Source organism: Labrus bergylta, chromosome 1, assembly GCF_963930695.1.
Source record: "Labrus bergylta chromosome 1, fLabBer1.1, whole genome shotgun sequence".
NCBI lineage: Eukaryota > Metazoa > Chordata > Actinopteri > Labriformes > Labridae > Labrus > Labrus bergylta.
The window spans coordinates 3590949-3614896 of record NC_089195.1 but is presented as its reverse complement, the minus strand read 5'-3'; the positions used below and the strand labels follow the sequence as shown (position 1 = coordinate 3614896).

At 37.7% G+C, this 23948-nt stretch overlaps 4 protein-coding genes and 1 long non-coding RNA gene across 7 annotated transcripts; 3 read left to right on the top strand and 2 right to left on the bottom strand.

Annotated features, from left to right (window-relative positions):
* Nucleotides 1-389: 389 nt before the first annotated feature.
* On the bottom strand, nt 390-4262 carry LOC110005683 (aly/REF export factor 2). 2 transcript variants are annotated; one of them, XM_020660965.2, is made up of 6 exons: nt 3939-4262; nt 2741-2896; nt 2506-2653; nt 2336-2405; nt 933-1158; nt 390-832 (listed from the first exon to the last, which is right to left on the bottom strand). In XM_020660965.2, exons 1-6 carry the CDS (start codon nt 4125-4127, stop codon nt 818-820), a joined length of 804 nt encoding a protein of 267 aa, XP_020516621.1. In that variant the 5' UTR covers nt 4128-4262; the 3' UTR covers nt 390-817. The 2 variants fall into 2 exon arrangements, with proteins under 2 accessions (XP_020516621.1, XP_020516620.1); XM_020660964.3 differs by having other exon boundaries at nt 933-1161; nt 3939-4261.
* Nucleotides 4263-6651: 2389 nt separating this feature from the next.
* Nucleotides 6652-9131, top strand: LOC109997659 (uncharacterized). The gene is made up of 3 exons (XR_010665107.1): nt 6652-6903; nt 7063-7218; nt 8994-9131. It is a non-coding gene; the product is annotated as an uncharacterized lncRNA (long non-coding RNA).
* A 1614-nt stretch (nt 9132-10745) lies between these two features.
* On the top strand, nt 10746-16357 carry LOC110005682 (excitatory amino acid transporter 3-like). Its single transcript, XM_065950398.1, has 10 exons — nt 10746-10943; nt 11100-11142; nt 11228-11290; nt 12077-12184; nt 13094-13216; nt 13355-13549; nt 13726-13860; nt 14806-14928; nt 15138-15262; nt 15474-16357. The coding sequence occupies exons 4-9, from the start codon at nt 12102-12104 to the stop codon at nt 15259-15261; spliced, it is 783 nt and encodes a 260-aa protein (XP_065806470.1). The 5' UTR covers nt 10746-10943; nt 11100-11142; nt 11228-11290; nt 12077-12101; the 3' UTR covers nt 15262; nt 15474-16357.
* Nucleotides 16358-16768: 411 nt separating this feature from the next.
* On the top strand, nt 16769-19578 carry anapc11 (APC11 anaphase promoting complex subunit 11 homolog (yeast)). Of its 2 annotated transcripts, none has more exons than XM_020652225.3 (3): nt 16769-16928; nt 17053-17170; nt 19226-19578. In XM_020652225.3, the coding sequence occupies exons 2-3, from the start codon at nt 17062-17064 to the stop codon at nt 19369-19371; spliced, it is 255 nt and encodes an 84-aa protein (XP_020507881.1). In that variant the 5' UTR covers nt 16769-16928; nt 17053-17061; the 3' UTR covers nt 19372-19578. The 2 variants fall into 2 exon arrangements, with proteins under 2 accessions (XP_020507881.1, XP_020507880.1); XM_020652224.3 differs by having other exon boundaries at nt 16781-16939.
* Nucleotides 19579-21374: 1796 nt separating this feature from the next.
* Nucleotides 21375-23718, bottom strand: ppp1r27b (protein phosphatase 1, regulatory subunit 27b). Its single transcript, XM_065963354.1, has 4 exons — nt 23190-23718; nt 22940-23090; nt 22004-22271; nt 21375-21968 (listed from the first exon to the last, which is right to left on the bottom strand). Exons 1-3 carry the CDS (start codon nt 23416-23418, stop codon nt 22148-22150), a joined length of 504 nt encoding a protein of 167 aa, XP_065819426.1. The 5' UTR covers nt 23419-23718; the 3' UTR covers nt 21375-21968; nt 22004-22147.
* Nucleotides 23719-23948: the final 230 nt, after the last annotated feature.

The following is a 23948-nucleotide window of genomic DNA, read 5'->3' as shown; positions in this document are numbered from 1 at the left end:
ATTTCTTTAGTAGTTTTTGCCTGTAAAAGTATTGCTGTTTACTTTCATCCAATTACTCTATTGGTCATACACCAAAATACCAAAGAAACTACCAGCATGTGATTATCTACTTGGCCCGAAACCCTGCTCTTAATCCCATCACTATTCTCCGTTTGTGCCATTTTTTATTATCCCGTAACTGTCAATTGCAGCCACATTAATTTTACTCACACTTCAGAAGCTTATTCAGTTTACTACTTCAGATGCCTGAACAGCAAATGTTGGTTTAGCTGAATTAAAATGTGACATTACATGCTATTTAGTAACATAAGGATTCAAATACTTCTATTAAAACACAGATACTGTAACAGTGTAGAACAGTGTCACTTTTTAAATAAACAACAAAAAGATGACTCAATATAATCATTTATGTACAAAACTCTTTGAAATGTCCATATGCCAAGTTTACAGTTCCAAACAGCAGAACTATATACAACATTTAACATCTTCAACATTACATGTAATTGTCTGTCAAACCATTAAATCATGTTCCCATGGTTTTGAAAAAAAAAAGAAAAAGAAAAATCATATTGAATGTTCAAAGTGTCCATTTGGAGGACGCTGGAGCTGGTGACCAAAAAGAATAATCCTCAAATCATAAAACCAAGAGAACACAGCTACAAAAATATTTAATAAAAAAGTCTAAATCGACCATAATGGTCTGCACAGTAAAAATGGCTTCCAAACACAAGTATAACAAGATGTGATCCATCATAATCATTCATTCAGAAGTAAGAAAACAACGGTCTGAAATGAGCAGCATCCTCTCTGAGCACTTCTAACTGGTGTCCATCTGAAATGAAATATGAGACAAGAGATTATTAAATTATCACTAAGAGCTCAAAGTTTTGTCACTGTGTAATACTACATTTCAGTACTAGTTAAATACAAACCTTGGCATTGTAAGCATCCAACTGGGCATCAAGCTCCTCAGCAGTAAATTGGGGTCTGTTTCCTCTTCCCCTTCCTCCGCCGCCTCCTCCGCCGCCTCCTCCTCCTCCTCTGCCTCTACCTCTTCCTCTGAAACCTCCACTGCTGCCACCTTGCCTCCTTTCACCTCTGTCCCTCCTTTCACTCCTTTCAAACTTGGGCTGTCCAAGCCGGCTGCGATCAAACCCTCTGCTTTAACAGAGAAAGACAAAACCATATCATGCATTTGTAGAGACCACATTTTTATAGTAAAACAACCGCTTAACCAGTCACTGATTTGACTGCAAGATAAGCAAGCTTATTAGAAGTAAGTCAAGTTTTAAAAAAAATTCTGAATCAAAGAATTAGCAGAGCTGTCAAGTTCAATCATCAAAATCAAGAGGGTGGAAAACTCTCAGTATTTTCTGTCATTCCCTTCCTCCTTTTTAGAACAAATTGGAAGGTATAAAAAAATAGCATAGAAATCCCTTAGCCTGCAGCAACACAGCACAGAAAGACTTTAAAAGAACTGGAAATCTGCCTTCTGCCCGTAAGTCAGAGTTTTGGAGGCAGGTTCCTTCACTTTTAGTCTCAACAGTAACTGTATAACTATATTTATCTGAGCACAAATGTTCACGTTTTTATGTTGTAATTTCTGAAAACGAAAGAAAAAAGGCCATTAAGACTTCATTAAGTTACACTAATATTAAGCTGTGTAAACTGTGATGACCTCAGTGTTGCAAACTGTTTGCAGCCCGGTTCTGATAAACTTCACGAGACCACCCTCACTTGAGACACATATTTAAAACGGACTGTGAACAATTGTTCTTACATTTCTCCTAATGTTGTCTCTATTTTTAAAGCCTGTTTTTGAAATCAGTATCTTTACAGCTCACTTCTGTTCTGCTAACCTTCGTTGACTTTATCATGACGTTTGCTTTTAAATGTGTTTCTTGGTTGTGGATGGACTTTAGGCCTTCTGTCTAACGTAGGCACACTGACAGTAATGTCTTTACTTTGCACTGCAATTACAAAGAGTGAAGAAATTGAGTGCGTCAATGAATTCACTGTCAGTCTCTATTTTAAGATTTTCTGTAGGTTATCGGACCAGAATATGGTATCCAAGGTGTTGTGGTTTTTGTTTGTCGTCTGATCCCTATCTTAGCTCATGTAGTAAGTAGAACTTACAAGAAATATATTACAGTCTCTGAAAAGATCAGAAGTGGAAGTCAATCATAAATCTTAAAATCAATTGGGGAAATTGAATTGTGGACTTGGAGAATCAAGTCATTATTACTGTCTCTAAATAAATCTCTATTATCCACCATCACAAACTCAATGGCTCACATCTGCATTCAAAGTGCATGGCCACCATGTTGCAACTTACCTTTGTACAGTTTGTCTACTCGGTGTGTCGTCATCGTCTGAAGTCACTTGCTGGACTTTCATGGGGCGGCCTTAAGAATAAAAGGTTATAAAAAGAGTCAGAATCCTTTCCCTCCTCGAGACGCAACCCTAGGCAGAAATTTCATTTAGCACGGAAAAACAGATCTGTACCGTCAAGAGGGACGCCGTTATAGTGCTTCATGGCTTTGACGGCATCCGCCTTATTTTCAAAGTGAATGTCTGCAGTTCCTTTACTGCGACCTGAGCGGTCGTAGTGTACGGATGCTTTACTTAATTCGCCAAACTCTTCAAACAATTCCTGGAGATAAGAGAAGAAACATCAGTTTTATCCCCCCTACATGGTGACAGTACTGTGATTATGGCTGGATAAGGATTGGTAACATACCTTGATATCTGAGTCAGAAACGCCAAAGTCCAGATTGGAAACCAGGAGCTTGCCGCTACTTTCTACACTTCTTTCTGCCACTGCACTCGGTCCCCTGCGTCCGCCAACATGCTCCTCAAACATGTCGTGCTGCCATTTGTCTGGCAACTCTCTGGGCTGTGAAGAGAAGAGACGACAACACAATCTTCAGGTTCTGTGTGGTCTAATCAAGTTTACATTCTCAGTAGATCAAGTTTGATGTTGTTTGTTGTTCCATTATTCACCATGCACCTTAATAACTTATCATTTAGTATTTGCCTACTTGCACATAGCTCTGTGTGTGTGTATATATATATATATATATATTTATTTCTTGTTTACTGCACATAGTTTTGTTTACATCTGTTAGTCCGATCACTGTCCACTTATATCTACTCTTTTATATTTTGTATTTTGAAGTTAAGTTTAAGCTTTAAGTTGTATTTAAATTGACACTTTATATTTAGGTTAAAATGTTTCGTTTACTTGTACTGTTGTTAATTTACTGCTCTGTGAGACTTTGAATTGCACCCCGGTGACAAATAAAGTTTTTTTGAATTGAATTGATGAAGCAGGAAACTTTGTGCAAAGCACATGGCATGCGATTGTTGAGGTGTTCAGAACACGTCAAAATGCCTTACATTAAAAAAATAAAAGACAATCAGGTCAGTGATCTCGTCACATTTGGCTGTTTTGTAACCGCATTTTCACTCTGACCATTTTTTTGGGGGGATTCGAGTACGTTAACAGCTGCGACTCTAGTAAACACATTAATATAATATTTATATTAATATAATAATATAATATTTATATTAATGATGGGAAAACGATTCAGCTAATCCCCCTCACCTTACAAATAAAAGGACATCGTCTGACTCACAGCAGCCATCTTGGATCTCACATGGGGACCAGTATCCGACGCGCGGCTTTTATTAACATTTTTTTGTAAATGCTGTTAATTTCAGTGGGAAACGCGGCACATGATGTTAGAACATGTGCAGTCAGTCAGTCAGTCAGGCGGACATTTTCATTCAGGTGAACGGGGACTCTTTAGCTTCCCTGTTGTTGCTTAGCATATTATATGTTTATCAGGTGACGTCCATTATTACTGAACACCTACCACCAGGATTACATGTTATACCAGTCAACTATGTTCATTTCAGTAGCTTCTCGTTCATACCCTGGTGTACGGTGTGGCTCTGTTGTTTCTTTCACGGTTGAAGTTGTTCTGTCGACTCCGCGTTGGCCTCGATGATCCGCCGGTCCGTCCAGAATTTGCCGTCGACCTGAACGATCCTCCTCCACCGCCGCTTCCTTTCTTGTTCATCTTAATGATGTCGTCCAGGGACATACTCATCTTTTCGGACATGGTGGTGGTAGTGAAGCGTGTGGCTGAAGCTCAGATGGAACAAAGAACTTATGGTGTCGAGGTGTGATTGTTTATCTGCTGCTCTGGCGCGGTCCTAAAACTGGCGGAAAGCGGAAATGCGTAGTTGGCACATTGGCAAAAATGGCGATTACGTGCTCTTCTTCTTCTTCTGGTGATTTGATTGGCAGTTGGCAAACCAGCGTTAAGGATCTTTACCGCCACCTACTGGAATGAATTTTGTAGCACAATATATTGTCATTCTTTTTCTTGAAAATGACATTATCTTATGAGGGACAAAAAATGTATACAAAAAAGTATAAATAAATAAATGTTGGGAGAAATGCATACAATAATGTATAAATAAATAAATAATTAAATAAATGCATCAATAAATAAATAAATTCATATTTTTATTTATGTATTTCTGTGTCCATGTTCTATAAGGAAAAGTAAATATGTAAATTAAGTGGGCCGTCCTAACATTACTGAAGTAGGATTGGTTTTGATTCAATTTTGAAAAACAGACAGAAGCAAATTTACAAATATACTTTTCCTCTTAGGACCTGGACACAGAAATAAATAGATGTGTAAATGTAAAAATACGGAAATAAATCAATAACTCAATTAATGTGGAAATGTATGCATTGATACATATATAACTGTAGAAATACGCTAATAAATGAATAAATACATGTAAGAATATATAAATAGCCTTTTCATTAACAAAGTGTATTTATTATTTGTTCATTGATGTACTGTTTTCAGCATTTATACATGTATTTATATATTTATTGATGCATTTATTAAATTATTTATTTATTTATACATTATTGTATGCATTTCTCCCAACATTTATTTATGTCCCTCATACCATTTTTCCACAGAGAATTTAAATCCCCACTTTGATCCCCATGTCTCTGTCTCCCTTGAACACTCATTTCAGATTATGCCAATTATTTTTGATAGCCTCTCCCACAGTAAATGGGACACTCATCTCATTCTCAATATGATCCTCCATAATTTCAGATGTTTTTTTGTCCCTGTACCGTCTTGCCTCATCACTGAAATTAAAACTGTGCACAATAACAATGGTTTATAACTCTGCTTTTAATTTATTTATTAGTAACTGCATCATCCTTTCAATCATTTAAAACTAAGTTATTTCAGTCTCTTCTATCCCCTCTCATTGTTCGAATCATACCCCAATTTCTCATATTGGGGTCTAGTTCCTTAATCATAAAATTTCCTTTAGTAAGTTCTTCTTACGGTCCTCTAACCGCCGCCTAAGCTTTTTATACTATAACTAGTCTATATATATATGTTGGAAATTTAGAATATCTTTATTATTTTTAAATGCCCTGTTTCTGTTTTCACTCATCTCATTTCACCATTGAACCACTTTCTCCTTAGGATCTGATACTGTAGTGCAGTATTATCATTTTTTCTTTAATTATATTACATCTTCTATAATCTATATCCATATTGCTATCTATTTGTAGTAGCTTAAGTCCTCCTCTGCACTACACTCAATTAAAGCACCACAATATTTTTACTGGAGTAGCTCACAGTTGTTACTTTCTATCACTCAGATATAGAGAGAAATGTTGGATGGGCAGACAAACAGAAAAATAGACAGACAGATAGACAAGTGAGTCTGTTCTGTTGAATGAGCTAAGCTTATTTCATTTGGCTAGCTATGCTATTGAGAAACAGGCTTCCATTACACATTGCTAGACTAAAGTAAAGAGAGAAAAAAAAAGACCATTCTGTGACAGACTGAGGGGAAACAGGTTCACTCTCCAGTTCAAAATCACATTCAGTCTCTGGTGGGTCATTTATTTAGGGCTGGGTAGGTCTGATAGAGGAGCTGAGGCCTCCATAGTCAGGTCATTTACATTTTTGACAGTTGGGAAGGGAACGTCTCTCCGCGAGTGGGCGTGGCTTCGGCGCATTCTATGGACACGCCCACATCATCCCAGAGGAGAGAGAACAGCTACATTTCTCATGATTTTAAAGCCTAATTTTATAAATTTATAAGTTTTTTTCATTGCTGAAATTTGGCCTGCTGGTTAATAATACATTCTTCTTTTGTATGAAAAAAATAAAAAACATATATATTTTTTTGATTTACAGGACAGGTAGCAGAACCGAACTATTTTATGTTTGTGAAAAGAATAATAACACACAGAAACGTTTATTTAGTAGTTTTGAGAACTTTTGCATGTAATATAAGTTTTTTTCGTTGCTGAAATTTTTTTCGTTGCTGAATTTGGCCTGGTGGTTAATAATACATTCTTCTTTTGTATAAAAAACTAAAACAAAACATGGAAACAGACAGATGGTTTCCACGACAACAAGTGATGGAGGATGTTTAGATACAGGTTGGCATGGGAAAATGTCGTGATATCTTAATTTAATAAAAATATATAATGAAAAGGGGACGTATGTAAACATTATTTTGGTTGCAAAAACTGAAAGTAAATCACGGTTATGTCATTGGTGATGTGTGTGTCACTTTTTTGCTTTGGTCTGTCTTTTGGGTTTGTGTGTGTGGATTTTTTATTTTTATTTTATTTTTTATGTGGGTTTATGTGTTTTTTTGTTGTTATATTTCTCAAATAAATAAAAATTAATTAATGCAACAAAAAAAAAACTAAAAAAAAAACTAAAAAACATTTTTCTGTTTACAGGGACGCTCATATTCTCATAACGTTCAAACGTCCTTCAAAATCCCAACAGAAAATAACTGATACTCGGAGCTGTCTGTCTCGACTTGGTGAGTCATTTATTATTAAAAAACAAAGTGTGGATTTATTTATCATGTCCCCGAAAGATGTCCACTCAAAATAGCCAAGAAATAGTGAAGTGCGTTGTAACCTTACAGTCTATGGTTGTAACATTATTAGCCGGCTAATGTCAGTTTGATTCCTTTTAGCTCAGTATCTGTACATTGAAATGGAGCACAGTGAAAGCCTGGATGAAGAGACTACATTCCCTGCACCAAGCGCCTGTTGTGGTCGGATGGAAAAACTGTGTAATATCGCTAAACGGAATAAAGTTCTGATTGCTAATCTGTTAGCTGTTTTCCTGGGTAAGTAATGTCTAGTTTATAGCTACAAAACAACAGTGTGTCAAGCTAACGATGCTACTCGGAGACCAAAGTTAAGATAGCTAACTCTGCTCAGCCTTGGTTGTAAAATATCAAACTTTATTAGGGCAACTGTATTGGCAAATGATACGTAATATATTATTTATTTATAATTTTTATTAATTAGCGAAAGTAGCGGCATTAATTAATTAATTTTTAATTTAATTTAATTTAATTTAATTTAATTTAATTTAATTTAATTTAATTTAATTTAATTTATCTATTTTTAAATTTAGTGTATTATTAAATTATTAATTAATTAGTTATTTTAATTTAATTTACAGAAATACAAATAAAGAGATATTGAAATATATGTGAATGACAAAGCCACTGAGAAAACTGAAAACATTTTTTACTTTTTAAGATTGATTTTGAACAAATATGTGTATTGTGTATACAAGGATGTTTTGTCAGTCACGGTCACTTTCGTTGCTTTGATTCAGTTCACTTTTTCATACTTCTGTTGCCCTAGCAACAAGATCAGTTTTCTCAATCTGCAAAGGATTTGAAGAAGCCGGACATTGGTGGTGTGGCGCCAAATTCTGGGACTGACTGATCACATATCGTGCCCTAACCTTTTAAACAGACACTATTTAGTTTCTCAGTACCCCTAAAGCTAATAGTGTCATTTTATATTTGGCACAATTGACATTTTGCATACAGTGAGAGTCCTGAAGTATTTGTTTTAAGCGTACAATTCAAAAACAGGTTAAACAGCGTCATCTTGTGCACATTTAAAATCATTAGGCTTCAAGACCACGTAATATTAGCTACTATTTAGTGTCTGGTAAGAACCTCACCTAAAGAAAAATGTGGATTGTATGTATCTAAAGACACAATTTTCTACACGTGTGATGCAGGCTTGTCACGTTAGCTTAATTACGAATTCATGTTTTATTTTGAATTTGTAAACAACTGTTAAGGAATCATTTGCTGATTTTTCCTCCTCTTGCTTTACTAACCCTGTAGTCAGCAGCAAAAGTTTTCACTCGTTCCTCATTGCTTCTATTGACTTCTACAATTAAAGACAAAACTAAGGCCTGTAGTTCTAGCTCTTGTTTCTTCTAAGTGAGAAAAACACTGATACAGAATGGACCTACTAGCTGCTGTCATTGCTGCAATTTCAAAAGCTTCATCTGATTCATGAAAGGGTAATCAGAGGAACACTTAAGTATCTTTTTTGAATTCCAATGCTAGCTCTTTTGGCATACATGCAAGAAGGGGGAAGGGTACATTGCACTTTATATGTTATTAACAGAAACCATGAATACAATTATAATATTATGCAGGATTGAAAATGATCTTCCTGGCTGTAGAGTGACCAAAATTGTGTGTGGAGAGAGAGCAAGTGTGGGGAGGACGTGCACCAACAGTGTCAGGATTGTAGCCTCTGTACATTTGGTGCCTGCTCTACCAACTGAGCTAAACCAACTCAATCCATGCAGATTGGATCTTTGAAATTCAGATAACAAGAGTTGAATCCTCAAATGATACTATGTGCCCTCAGTTAAACATAACATGTTGTCATTGTAGTGCAACTTTTTTTGCCTTAATGTGACATTAAGCTGCGTTAGATATCGGTTAAGCTTTGCTCAAGAATGACATTTCTGATTTTGTGTTACCTCTATAACATTTATACATTCTCAGCTACTTCAGCTATTTTTTAACTGTTTTCAACATTTGCTTAATTTACTAACTTTCTTTGTTATTGTCCTCAGGTATTTCTGTTGGCTTAGTTCTCAAGTTCTATGCCAATTTGACTGAACTTGACCAAATTTACATCAGCTTTCCAGGAGAGATACTCATGCAGATGCTGCAGAGTATGACCGTTCCTCTCATTGTTACTAGTGTGATAACAGGTAAGCCACAGGGGTATTTTCTCATAATGTTAACTGTAACATTATGTTCATACAGATATTCACAACATCTTAAAGTTACATGCTTGTGACTTAATCAAGTTCCAAGTTTAAGGTAAATTATGTCGATCGTATTTTTCTTGTGCTAATTGCCACCTTGTCATATAATGTCCAAACTTCCACTTGAAAGTTTTCTTAAGAATATTTAAGAGTTTGTTAATTACTGGAAAACACAAAATGATGCTGACTCTTTCTTTACTCTGGGACTGAACTAGCATTTCTAGTCCCGAAGAATTGCTTTCTGGTTGAAAGACGAGCTTCCCTTCACTGAGCCACAGCTACACAGTAGCTTATGTTCATAAAGTTTGAACAGAGATACTTTTCATGGGAATTTAAATTAGATGGCATTTATTTTCCCAAAGTTTTACATTTCATTCAGTTAGGATCTCAGTAATGCTGCATCTTACATCCTACTACTGTGTAGAAGTACCGTCACACAGATTCTTCCTGAGATCATTGTTAGACTTACTTCCTAAATCTCATTCCCCTGATGTAACCCCATGCATTGTTCCAGTTATGTCTTTGCTTTTTAGGCTAAAGGTTATTATTTATTTTTCCCACAGGTGTTTCTGATCTAAGCATAGAAACTTCCAGAAGAATCACTTTGCGTACTATAGCATATTTTGTCTCAACAACTTCTGTGGCAGTTATCACAGGTAAGAACAGCATTGGACAACAACTTTATTAGTGTGGGCTCCATTTTCATTAATGAACATATCTGACCTTAAGCACTGCATTGTTTCTTTGTTACTTTTTGAGCATGTCAAGTTTTTTTCTTCCTGAAACTCACATAGTATCATTTGTCTCATTTCCAGCATAGTCAGCTCAAGTAGGTGGTAATCTTCATATATTTCCCCCTCTCTTCATGTTCACGTATATTTGACCCTTATTTTAGCATTGCATTTTGACTTGTCATGGGATTAAAAAGTTCAGATGTCATTAAAAAGGTGACTAGTATTATTACTGGGGGGGGATAATAGATAAAAATGTTTTGAAGTTCCCACTGCTGTAGGCAGGCTGTGATGGCTGCAGTGTAATCGTTCATCAGCGGCAACCTCCAGTGTTGAAAAAAGAAGTCGAAAAAGGAAGTGCAAAATCCTGCAGTTTGTCAAGTTTCCAATTGAGGCTGGCTCCAGGGGCCCCGGAAGTCACATACACACAACAGGCAAAAAAGACAATTTTACAGCAGAACATGCCTTTTTAAAACAGCTCCGTTATGATTTTATGAACGGTACGTGTTATCCATATTTATGCGCGTAGCTGACCTGATTGACAAGTGGGCGCGATGTAACGGTTTGTCAAGAGGCTTAAAGCCCACCTCAGCCTGTCGTGAGGTTGAGTGTAAGTTAGGCTGAGATTTCCAGCATGGCGACTGCTGCCAATGAGCCTCCTGTAGTAACAGGTGACTGACGTCACTCAGGTTTCTTACATTAATATTACAGTCTATGATTATTCCTGGCAAGTAATCCCATGTAAAGTATGTCCAACACTTAAAGTGCTTATTTTTTCAAATCCTTTTTCTTTTTCTGCCAAATGAAATGTAAAGACTTAAGACTGGATTGATCATGTTTAGTTTTATTGAAGACATTTAAAAAAAAAATGTTTTGCTGTTAATGTTAAACTTTGAATTTGTGTTGCAGGGTTAATGTTGGTGCTGCTGATCGAGCCAGGAGTCACTAATATTGTTAAAGAAGCTGACGAACTTGATGAGGAGTCCTTCTCCACTGTCGGCGCACTGTATGATCTACTACTGTGAGAGGAAAGCTTATACTTTGGCATCATTCTATCACTAACACTACATGATATCAGTTCTTAAAAAGTTAAACAAACATCACATCATAGCTGCACGTCTTGTTTAATAACTTCTAAAAGCTCACTGATGGTGTGACTTCTCTTTATCCTTTATAGAAACATATTCCCTGAAAACCTGTTTCGGACCACCTTCCATCAGGTATTAAGGCTTACTGGAGACTCAGACTTATTCATGTCATGTACTTTTTATAATTCACATATGAATGATTACTGTTTTTTTATAGTTCAAGACTGAATTGGTGGAGTTTGAGCTTGAAGAAGATGAGATGAACTCTAGCCTGGGAACAGTAAGTAATATGTCACTGTGATGATTTGTTTTCACATTCAAGTTGAATATCTTTGAAACATGAAGTTGGTCCCAGGCTGTGATAATTCACGAGTTACCCTGGCCTTGTTATAGAACGGGACACAAGAGCGAATAGTGGGTCTATATGTTGAGGGAACCAACACTTTGGGCCTGATCGCTTGGTCTCTTTTTGTGGGCTACACCCTGTCCAAGATGGGAGCATCAGGGAGCAAACTTGTAGAAGTCTTCACTGCCCTGAATGAGGCCAGCAAATATATATTCGGCCTGATACTGTGGTAAGCTTCAACAGCATACCGTAACATTTATGAGAGGAATACTATGATAGACATGTTTGAAGTTAAGGTAGGAGATTGATTTTGGATGCATTTATAGATATTTTTTAAATTTGAAAATAAAAATGTTTGAAGAATTCAAAAGGCAACACTTGTAGTATGCAGATCAACTTTATTAAGAAATTAGACCGAGACCGAGTAGCTGTTGTCTCCCCTACCCATCCAGTATTCTGTGTTATTCCTGCTCATCAGCATAGTCGTCCACAGGCTAGTACAGCTAGAGAGCTGGTTGCACAAAAGAGAGGTACTTTGATAAAGTTAGACTGGACAATGTTCTTCTTCTACCTCACATTTCAATTTGGAGTCTTCCTACATAGACATAGAGGCACAGCATGTTCTTGCTGATTCCTTTAAGCTGCATTCCCCAGCTGAAGTTTGCTCAGTTACTCTGTTTGTTCTTTTCCTAATTTGTCATTTCATGCTTTGTCTTCTAGCTACTTGCCATTTGGAGTCACGTTCATGATTATAGACCATGTTGTTGACGTTCACGATTGGGAAACCATCTTCAAACTCGCAAAGTTCATGGCAGTGGTTCTTCTCGGGTATGTGTTCCCTTTATTGTTGTAGCACTCACTTAGTAATGTAGTAGTCTAGTCTAAGTGCAGGTGCTTGTATTGATCTCTGAGCCTCCATAGCAGCAGTGCAGAAGGCGTATTATAAACAAAAAATGAACAAAGAATTCAGCTGATCACAAAGAGTAGGAGCTTTTTGCATTATAAGGTTATTAAACTTTGGTAAGTTATTTCTTTGTATTTTTACTGAAATGTCAGATAAACTCAGACATGTTAATTAAATAGTAATAGCTAGCCCTTTCCAACATTAAATATCATGATTAATTGCACCAAAAAATAATACTAACTGCTCAACCCTCCCAGTTCAATCTCACAATAAAAGTATATTTAGCTAATTAATCAACCCTCTTTTAATTATACCTTTGGTATTAATCATTTTTTAAATGATCTTATATCAGTGTTTCGCACAAATCTACAACATTGTTATATTATGTTAGGCAGCTGTGGCTCAGTTGGTAGAGTCTGTTGTCTCTCAACTGGAAGATCCCCACCTCCTGAAGCAACATGTCCGATGAGTCCTTGGTAAAGACACTTAACCCCAAATTGCTCCCGCTGCTTCGGCGGCAGCGTAGGCGTGTGTATGAATGGGATTAATTATTCTGAAGATCACTTTACATAACAGCCTCCGCCCTGTGTGAATGGGTAGGTGTGACATGCACTGTAGAAGTGCTTTGAGTAGTCAGGAGACTAGAAAACTGCTTATACAAGCTCAAGTCCGTTTACCATTTGCCATAATATTATCAATGTTAAAAAATAATAAAATGTCATCCAGGGTCCCACCCATCAGCTGAATTTTTAACCCGGGTTCAAACTCTTGCTTTTGTCAGTGATTGTATTTGATTTCATTCGTAATCACTTTGCAATCTCTTTGTGTTTCAGGCTTATAATCCACGGAGGAATACTTCTCCCTCTGATTTATGTTGTGTGTACCAGACGTAACCCCATGACTGTCGTCCGCGGGGTCACTCCTGCCTTACTGACCGCATTCCTCATCTCATCCAGGTAAGATGACATAACAGTGCAGCATCAGCTTATAACGCTCTTTATATTGGTACATGTGCAAGTCGGGTTGTTGTTTTTTGACAACCTTGTCGTGTTATAAATGGTCAGGTAAACTAACACACATCATGTCTTTCCAAGCTCTGCCACACTGCCTCACACCTTCCAATGCTGTGAAGAACGACTCAACTTAGACAAAAGAATCACTCGCCTGATACTGCCCATTGGCACAAACCTCAACAAGGATGGGACTGCCATTTATGAAGTGGTCGCAGCTGTTTTCATCGCCCAACTCACCAACATCAATCTCACCATAGGCCAATTAATCACCCTTATGTAAGCCACTCTTGTTCCTATTTGTTAGGATATTATTACAGCAAATATGAACCTTGACAAGGAACCTCTAAAAGGAAGTGATTACAAAAATGTTAAATGCAATTTCATATTACTGTCCTCCAAATCAGAAACCTGTTACTCAAACAAACTTAAGAGTGTCTGTGCTGGATGTACAGGTTGACATCAGCAGTGTCTAGCGTAGGTGCAGCAGGAATCCCAGCGACAGGAGCAGTGACCACTCTCTTTGTGCTGACAGCAATCGGTTTACCTTCAAAGGAAGCTGCCATTCTGGTGGTCATAGAATGGATCCTGTAAGTTGCATTTTCAAGTCAAACAAAATGTCGAATCATTATAGCTTCATTTGGATTGGTTTGCACCTAATAACAGCTGGAAGACATCCACATGTAAACTGAACAAACTTTAACATAACCTTTAGAGGGAACCGTTTTTAGGAGGCCATGCTGCTAACCCAGCATCATCTATTTGCATAGGGTTTTGTAATTTGAGTTATTTATGCTGTTATAAATCAGTTTGAATTATCAGATAGACCACGGAAAATGGATGGGGTGGACGGGAAAACAATTATTTAACTATTTAGAGCACCAAGACCACACACATATTTGTGTAACACAATAATGAAAGGAAAAAAATTGACGTATGAATGCAACATTAAACAGAAAACTACCGTGCTCTTTTTTTGTAAGGTTGATTTTGGGGCTTTTTATGCCTTATTTAAAGATAGAACAGTGGATAGAGTCGGAAATTGGGGACAGACATGCAGGAAAGGAGCCAAAGGTCGTATTCAAACCCGGGCCGTCTGCTTGGAGGACTTCAGCCTCTGTACATGGGGCGCACTCACTAACTACTAGGCTACCGACAACCCCCCTGTCCCCTTTTGTATAGGTGGCTTTTAGGTTTTTAAATAAAACATCTTACTCCCTAAAATAATCTTGCTCTGTCGGGATCTTTTCTTGGAATGTTGTTCTACCCTCACAAAAAATTCAACCTGTCAATGGAAAAAAAAAAAACTTTCAGTGGATTTCCCTTAATCAGGTAGATTTGACCCAACATGAAGTTGCAGCTAATACAGCCTTTTTTTTCCCAACTTCCAAAAGTCATTTTCGTCTCCAACATGTGTCAAATAGAGTCTAGGTTTAAAAAACAGTCATTTTTAAATCTAGATTTCTACTTTATTCTAACTGTACTCTCCACAAAAATATTGAAATCTGTATATTTTCCTTTGTTGTTCCTCCCAGAGACCGCTGCAACACCGTCCTAAATGTCTTTGGAGACTGCATTGGAGTGGCACTTGTGTACCAAGTTTCTAGATTAGAAATTGATGAAATGGACAGTGCGGCTCATGGAGAGGAAATGCCAAGGTAGGCCATAAACATTGTCTCAGTATTTGATCTTTTTATCCATAAACTCACTGTTATTAAATATGTTTGTTTATGGGTTCTTTTTTTCCCCAAAGTCTAATATTATTATCTCAGTAACATCTAGGTGGCAATCAGTGAAGGACACACAGTGGCCTTTTTCTTGTTTGTCTGATTCCATTGGTAAAGTTGTTTTACCTTTGCCTGGTTAGCACAAGTTACAGTGAAGCTGAAGGCCTCGAACTTGATGAGATCCAGGTTCAATTGGACTCTGATGACGTCTGCTGCACCATGCCAGAAGAACTTCATCAGATTGATGATGAGGAGAACAGCTAGGGTGAGCTCCAAATCGACCTCAAAGAATGTATGAATGCAGTGAGGGAGTTTAAAAGAACTGTTAAGAAGTTCACTACATTGATCCAGTTGTTTTTGTTTCGTTGGTGATTAAGTCTATTTTCATTTCATTCACCACAAAAAAAAAATCTTAAAAACAAAAGTGAGTATGAGGACTGTCAATCTGAAACGGGCCATTTTCTTTGCATCCGTAGGTTTCCAGTGTGCAGCAGCTGCAGGCTTCAGGAGGCTTACTCCGAGCTGCTGTGGAGTTCACCATTCAACTCTGCAATGTTGAATGTTTGCAATTTATGTTTAATAATTGTATTTTTAAGTTATTTTGTTCTCCAAAATGTTCAATTCTTTGGCATTGCATTTGTTTTGTGTGGTTTAAACCAACACATATTGAATCACTTAATAGTTTTTTTTAAGTGGATGGGTTTTGCCAATCTCAAAGTGTTCTCATTTGCCCTGTCCTCTTCTTTTAACATCTCTTCTTTTAACATGATTTCAATGCAGTATTTACCAAATACAGACATATCTTTATTATATACTAAATGTTCATTCTTATTGCTTGATGTTCAAAATGCCGAGTTTACCAATGATTTAATCTTCAACAGTGTGACATATTTAACAACTGATTGTTTTCAATAAAATGTGTATCTAAAAATGAACAATGTGTTTCGCTTGGAGTAGGAGTTAACAGAACCATCAAATGGAAAAGTACAAGTAAAGGTGAAATGTCCCCACAAGAATGACAAAATGTCTCTGACTTAAAAATAAAAAATCAATTTCATCTTTATTGTACTACTGTAAAGACAATGTTAGAAGATGCAGATTTAAATATAAAAGAAGGAAATATAACCAAATATCACAAATCACAAACAACACAGGGAATGAATGGTAGAAGAATTGGGACAGATGCACCAGTCAAAAGTGGTTACATTGAAGGAAACTAAAAGGAGCACATTATAACAAGGCTGATATACATATATATATATGTGTATATATATATGTATATATACATATATATATATTATTTTCCTATCTGAATTATTTCATAAAATATTGTATATAAATGTATTATTATGTGTGCAATAACTTTGTAATTCACTGCTTTATAATTGTCTATTTATTTACTCAGTCACTGCACTTTAACTTTAACTGTCTATTTATTTATTTACTCATCCAGTCACTGCAAAATAATAACTGTATATATTATTTCAGTCACCACAACTGTCTATTTATTTATTATTATTATCATTCATTCACTGAACAGCAATTGCTGTGGCCACTTTTTACATAGTTCTCTCTCATATCACCACAAATATATTTTTGTTGTTGTTTTTGTAAACGCTGCTGTTTAGGATTGCTGCTAACGAAGTTTCGTTGTGTCGTCGTATACAATGATAATAAAGATTCTATTCTATCTATCTTCTATCTATTCTTCTATCTATCTTCTATCCTTCTCATTGGTCCTTACTCCAACACATTAGGTGGCGGTAATGAGACTAAAAGCTGATCCGCCATTAAGCGGGAGAAAGAAGAAGAAGAAGAAGAAGTAGGACCAACATTAATGTGGCCATAACATGTTAATTTGTTTTCACCTCTGTTTCGCAAAAAAAGTATCTTAACTCCTGTATGGCATCGGAAGGAGACTCGGCCTAGAAGTAAGCTTAATGTACGCTAAAATGCATGTAGTCTAATAACATGTAGCCTATCTGTGAACATTAGCTCACATGCTAAGATTAGCTTGTTTGCTTGATGTGTCTCCTCTTGCTCTCTCCTCTGCAGACCGGGAGGATGAAGGTGAAGATCCGACAGTGGAACGGAGTCGCCTCTTGGCTTTGGGTTGCAAACGATGAAAACTGTGGGATCTGCAGGATGCCCTTTAATGGCTGCTGTCCAGACTGTGAGTAACCACACCAAATGTGTATTTAATGCAAACTTTAACCTGACTAATCACCTCATTTACTTAAATAGCACCTTTAATTTAATGTTTGCACTGCCTGTTATTTAATGTCTGTTTTTGATAACTCTGCACTATCTGCTTTTTTTAAACATTGCTGTACATATATAAACAACACAACTTCAGAAGGTCAACACTTTTTTTTATATTCAGGTCTAATTACAGAGCTTTTTCCTCAACTGTTTATAGTTTCTTGTTTAAATTTCACATATATTTTTATCCCTGCACGGGTTATGTACATTTCTTGTATAAGTCTATTTTTAATTGCATCTAGGGGTATTCTTTACATCTTTTGGGGAGGTTAAGATATATGTATGGGAGGGGGAGGTGTCGGTTTTGTGGTTTAACTTGTAACAAATGTTTCATGTCATGTACGTCTTTGTAACCTGCTACTGGATGCTTTGAATTTCCCTCGGGATCAATAAAGTATCGATCTATCTATCTATCTATCTAATACAAAACTATAAGAAGATTTTGTTTTTAAGCACTAACACAGCCCTCTTCTATCGTTCTGACCATAAAGCCCTGTGCAACAGCATGAACTCTCTCATCGAGGGTATAAATCTATATGGACACTTAAATTGTCTCTATTTGCATATGATGAATTATTATTATACATTTCCGATCGTACTGTTTCTCAAAGTGAGCTGACGCCACTCAATGAGATTGTATAACGTTTTCCTTTACTTGCTGTAGCTTGTCATTCAAAATGATCTGCAATATTTATTGCCATATTAAAAACAGAGAAAATCAGAACAGATAAATGAACTTTGTATTGTGTACAGATTAGGCCTGTATTTTGTGAACATTGTACTAATTAATATGGTAAATGGACTTGAGCTTATTAGCGCTTTTCTAGTCTTCAGACTGCTCAAAGCGCTTTTACACCACATGTCACACCTACACATTCACACACTGATGGTAGTGATCGCTATGTAGTATCATCCATCAGAAGTAACTAATGCCATTCATACACCACCACCAAAGCAGTGGGAGCAAGTCATATTGCCCAGCTGGGGATTGAACCCTTGACCTTCTGGTTAAGAGGCGACGACTCTACCAACTGAGCCACAGCCGTAATATTACTTTGTTCAATAACACAATAACAAAGGGAAGTAAATTATTTGTAAATAAACAAATAATTTACAGTGCATATTATCTACAACTCCATTTTTTTATATCTATCTTCTGTTCTTCTTGTTTAACACAAAACTTGCCTCCCAAAGTTAAAAAAACATAATTTTTTTAACCACTAAATGTGCACCAATTAATGTGATTGTAGCTGATAGTTCACTGGAGCTTTTATCTAACTGCATCAACATGTTGAAAGCATGGCCTTTATACCTGAGCCTCCATAAAACAGGTCAAATGTGCACATAATGGCGGTCAGTACAATGTCTGCCACCTGGGGAGAACTGGCATGTCAGTGTTGTTCATGGCATGGTGGTGTTGTTTGTGGCCCATGCCGCATGTCACTCGGGTCACTTCATAAAAATGTTTTTCACTTCTAATGTTACAGTATGTATCTGTAAGCTTTTAACATCCAACTGAATTTAACATGAAGTGAATAGAGCCTCAGCCACTTTGGCAGTATTTATAAAGAACAACGGAGTGATGCAGGGTGATACTTGGATGATATTCTGAGATCTTGACTGTAATTGAGTATTACCTCAATTTTTATTTGAGAAACAAAAAGTTATTTTTGGACTTAGCATTTAGAGTTTTTGTGAACATTGATGTTGAAACTGATTCACATCAGTTGTTTAGTTTAGCAGGTACTGCCTTTAGTTTCCCAGACAGTTCAGACAGATCTGAATTATAATGTGTTAAAGGTGCACACATTTTCTTTCCTGAAACAAAATGCATCAAAACTAAGTGTAGGTAGATACAGTCGGTGTAAATGATGCAGTTTGAAGAAGTTCAACTAAAGACTGAACATACATGTCATTTCCTTAACAGGCATGTAATCAATTATTATTAACCTTTTTTTTTTTCCAGGTAAAGTGCCTGGAGACGACTGCCCACTGGTCTGGGGTCAATGCTCCCATTGTTTCCACATGCACTGCATCTTGAAATGGCTGAACTCGCAGCAGGTCCAGCAGCAGTGCCCCATGTGCAGACAGGAGTGGAAGTTCAAAGAATGACGCTGTACAGGAGTGGCTGCTGGTCTTCCTGCAGAGACTCGGAGGGAAAGACCCCCCCCCCAGAGAGAGACCTGTTCATGCAGGTGATTTTTATACCAGCTGTAAATAAACATGTTTTTGTATCCTGGTTCTGATGTCACACCAAGGACATTTGGAGTGGTATTGTGTTGACAGATTTAGTATGTAGTAATAAATAAGTAAACATCACATGCACTGTATGCCTCTCTTGCTTTGGAAGTCCCATGTGACGGACGTGTTGTTTCATCAGTATGCTTGATTGCTCCTGAGGCCTCCAGCTGAGGCTTGGAAGAACATGACCTGAATTTCTGAGTCCTGCTGACTGTTTCTGATTCTAATCCTTTTTAATTAATTTTTAATATCCTTTAGTTGAACCACATGGTTGTGTGTTTCCAGTGATGAGCTTCAAGACACCATTTATAAGTAGTTTTTAAGAGAACTAGAAATATGGCTATATGGCTGATATTTCATATATGTTTCAAAGCTGCTCTAATGGTGCTTGGCACACAAGGGGAAAAACTGCTTTTTGTAAAGTGTCATGAGATAACACTTGTTATGAGTTGACGCTATACAAAATAAATTGAATTGAATAGTGGATGGACAGCCCTCTATGTATTTCCATAACCAGCAACTAGACCGCTTCATTGATTTGGAGTTTTAGCTACATAATAAATAGACATCGAAAATGTATTCTTAGTCATGCTCTTTTGTTGCATCCACTGAAATCTTGAAGCCGTATTTTTGTTTTTTCACTCAAATTTCTTTCCACTGCTGAAAACACATTTTCTAAGACTGAAGATGAAGGCAGGGAAAACAACAATAACAAAGTATCTTAAATAGTTAACGTGATCTTCAGAATTGTTGGACATTTTTGACACCAAGACCCATTCCACAATTACAGTGGAGGATTAGGGCCATGTAAAAAAAAAAAAAATCTTTTAATTTTGAGATTAAACTCATAGATTAACGAGATTAAATTTGTAGATTAACGAGTTTAATCTCATAAATGAATGAGTTTAATCTCATAAATGAATGAGTTTAATCTCGTAAATTTTGGAGTTTATTCTCGTAAATTTACGACTTTAATCTCGAAATGTATTATTATTATTTTTTTTACGTGGCTCTAATCCTCCGTTGTTCACAATAAACATTCTTTTTAGCTCAATTTTTTTTTTTTAAATAATCAATTTGATTTGGCCACCTTTAATATCCTCATTTTTGCTGGTTCAGTTCAGGAACAGTTTTTTTTTTTTTTAAACCAACATGCAAAAAATCAATAAACCCTAACTATGATTGTATCCTAAACCTGAACAGGTCGTTTTGGTGCCTAACAAAGTGTAACCTTGCAAATTGTTTAGTTTGGTTAGGTTGAGGAAAAGAACGCGCTTTGGGATGAAACTATGAGTCAAAATTGACTTTCATGTGAGAGACATTCTCTTGGGTTAAAATCATAGACTGTAAATATAAGCCTTTGGAAGTCCATTGAAGGCTGGCTCCATGTTGAAAATGCTGTCTCACCCTAGTCAGCCTAACGACAGGCTAAGAGCTGGAGCTCAGGCGGGGTTTAAACCTCTTGACAAGCTACACACCTTATTGTAAAAAAAAATGCTTATCCTGGATAAAAACAAAACAGATGAGTTATGAACAAATGTAGCCCCCATACAGTGTGTGCTGACATGAGCTAATCAGACCTATTTGGGGCCTTTATGAATCGGGTGTGTATATGACTTCTGGTGCTTCTGCTCGACAAACTGCAGTATTTTGCATTTCCACATTGGCTCACTTTTCAACAACACGAGGTTGCCACTTGGTTAAAATGATTCCTGTCAGCAATCCCTGAGGAGTAAACTTTTAGGCAATGAGTCACAGCCAATCCCAGCAGAGTAGTGCTACCAACCAACAGCACAGAATGGCTGCATTAGGCAAAACTCTAATGGAAAATAAACAACATGGTGGAATTTTTATTTGCATGGTCTGCAACTAAACATCTTTCATAGGAGGAGGCAAGGCCCGCCACTGTTAGATGCTGTGTACTCATTTCTAATCATACATTGCAGTTGAATTCATGTCAAGTCTAACAGTTCTGAGAAATGATTTGACAGAAAGAAACTGGCAGACAAATAAAAACAATGTTTGATAAAGTTTATTTAAAAAAGTATTTAAAAAAAAAAAACTCATCTCAACTTACACAGTTAACTAAGCTTACAAGGGATCAGAAAAAACCGTTGGGGGTTTAACTTCTAACTGACCACAAGCACATTCGCTTTAAAGGCAGTAAACACAAAGGTGTCTGGTTTTGCTAATTTTATCTTCAAGCGAGGCGCTAATGAGCTGAGCATCAACAACAGTTTCTGGTTTCAAAACATTCAGAAGCCCTCCTTATCCCAGCAACATGCCAAGAACAACCGACTTCTGATAATATTACTCATTCATTACACTACGGGATAAAAGATCTGAAACTCTGACAGGACAATGTAAATCTGTGCTGAAGGAGATCAGAGATCAGCCTCTACCAGAGTCCACTCTGTTCGGGAGGCAGCCTATGGGCCCTGAGAGCCCCTCCGCCTTCCGCCTTCCGCCTTCCGCCTTCCGCCTTCCGCCTTCCGCCTTCCACCTCACATCCACAGTCCTTGACCTCCGGAGAGCTGAAGCAGCTCACAAAATCAGGATGCTGGATTGACTTTCCTCTGTCCATCCCTGCAGAACTGACTGGGCAGTAGGATAAAGACAAGTGCTTGGTTCTCAAAATGACAGGTCCTCAGTCATTGACAGCCAGCCCGAAGAGCTCCAGCAGCTCCGTGTTGTCTGGCTCGATGAGGTCAGCCGGCTTCTCCCCGCACTCGTTCTCCAGCTCAGGGTCGGCACCCAGCGAGAGGAGGTAGCTGAAAGAAGCACAAAACAACTCTGCTTACTAAGAAGGATCGAATCTGGCTGGTTCGCTTACTTTGACAAACTCAATGCGAGTTTCAGTCATTCTTCAGTGTCAGCAAGGTCAGAGCAGTGCAGGAATGCAGCAGACCCTCCAGCTTCTCTTACCTCTGTGACGCAGGCAAGCTGTGGAGCAACTCTGCGCGTGTATATGTGCACAGGCTTTAAAGAAAATGTTCTCTCCAAAAATATAAAACACCAACTTAGACCTAGATTTGTTTTGGTAGCAACTTGTCCATCAGTTAGCCACGCCCCCAAAAAATACCTCAACGCATCATCTATTTTACTCTTATGGCATCATCACTCACTATACCATTAGGAGTTAGACTTGAAAGGAGCAATATGCTTACTTAGGCAATAAATGGATTAAAAAAAACAGGGTCATTTAGCCGACTCACTTGTTACCAGTGGAGATTCTGGACATTAGAAATACCTCCCCTGGTTTAAGGCAACTCCACGAGTTACTTTCTAGGTCTTGGATCTCCATAATCTTCTCATGTAGAGTCCATGACTGATCCTTTTACCTTAACTATCTTTTCTTTTGGTGTAATATATTTATGCATTCACCATTATCACAAAACTGTTACTCTGTAGCACAGCACTAAAAAGTGTTGATACTAACCGTGCGATGTCTGGGAAGCCATCGCTGCAGGCCATGTGCAGTGGGGTCCACTGCTCCTCGTCTCTCTGATGGATATCTGCTCCATTTTCGACCAACAGCTTCACGCACTCCAGGTTCCCTGACAGGACAGCTTCATGGATGGCGGCCATGCCTAGGTCAAAAAAAGGCAGAGAGATTTAGCCATTAATGTTGATTAATGAGCAAGATTTTTATCTGTAGAAGAATTTCCTAGATCAGGTGGTTGATGTACCAGATTGGTAGATGGTCTCCAGGTTGACTCTTCTGGCTCTGATGAAACGTCCAATCCTCTCGAGCTCACCGTGTCGCACATAGTCCTGGAACACGATGTCATTGGGGAAGTGCACAGTGCGCATCGGCTTCAGAGAAGCTGAGCTCTTGCAGCCGACAGGCAGTCCACAGTCTTCGTTGTAAGCATTGATTCTAATGTCCTGGGACACGGGGCACTGATAATACTTCATCTTGGTTTGAGTTGGATTTTCTTTAGCTCTTTAGCTCCAGCAAATCAAAGATTAGATTTCTTTAGGTCTTAAAAAATGTGTGTAGATTTCCTTTCTTCTGTTGTCCTGCTGCAGAAAGATAAGAACTTCTTGTGCAGTGTTCCTGTGTAGATATCAACTGTGGAGCTGTTCCTCTGAAGGCCCGTGCTCCCTGTGGGGATCTTTATACTCTCTGTCGGGCTATTTTTAGGAAGCTACACCTCACAGATCCAGGATCGAGATTTGGAAGATGAGTAGCTCTTGGGTCACAGCCTGTCACACGCATTTCATACAGCTCACATCTCCAGACATGACAGCCAGTAACCTTGGGCTATGTTGTCACTCCATTCCCAGATGCTGCACACTTCAAGATACTGGGGGGGGGGGGGGGGGGGTTAGGGTTAGGGTTTGTGTTTGGAGGCTTCTAGAAAGCAGCAGGCAGGATAAAAGTTGTTTGCTGTTGCCATGTGTTGGGGGCATGGAGTGGGTGAGGTGTCATATGTAGGCTGTTG

Coding starts and splice junctions, on each gene's coding strand:
- LOC110005683 (XM_020660964.3), bottom strand. CDS start 4,127: ATGTCCGAAAAGATGAGTATGTCCCTGGACGACATCATTAAGATGAAC. Junction 2,406..2,505: donor TAACGGCGTCCCTCTTGACG/GTACAGATCTGT, acceptor TTTATTCTTAAG/GCCGCCCCATGAAAGTCCAG. Junction 1,162..2,335: donor AGTAGACAAACTGTACAAAG/GTAAGTTGCAAC, acceptor TCTCTGTTAAAG/CAGAGGGTTTGATCGCAGCC.
- LOC110005682 (XM_065950398.1), top strand. CDS start 12,102: ATGATTATAGACCATGTTGTTGACGTTCACGATTGGGAAACCATCTTC. Junction 13,550..13,725: donor GGCCAATTAATCACCCTTAT/GTAAGCCACTCT, acceptor CTGGATGTACAG/GTTGACATCAGCAGTGTCTA. Junction 13,861..14,805: donor GTGGTCATAGAATGGATCCT/GTAAGTTGCATT, acceptor TGTTCCTCCCAG/AGACCGCTGCAACACCGTCC.
- anapc11 (XM_020652225.3), top strand. CDS start 17,062: ATGAAGGTGAAGATCCGACAGTGGAACGGAGTCGCCTCTTGGCTTTGG. Junction 17,171..19,225: donor TAATGGCTGCTGTCCAGACT/GTGAGTAACCAC, acceptor TTTTTTTTCCAG/GTAAAGTGCCTGGAGACGAC.
- ppp1r27b (XM_065963354.1), bottom strand. CDS start 23,418: ATGAAGTATTATCAGTGCCCCGTGTCCCAGGACATTAGAATCAATGCT. Junction 23,091..23,189: donor GGAGACCATCTACCAATCTG/GTACATCAACCA, acceptor TTTTTGACCTAG/GCATGGCCGCCATCCATGAA. Junction 22,272..22,939: donor GGCTTCCCAGACATCGCACG/GTTAGTATCAAC, acceptor TGCTTCTTTCAG/CTACCTCCTCTCGCTGGGTG.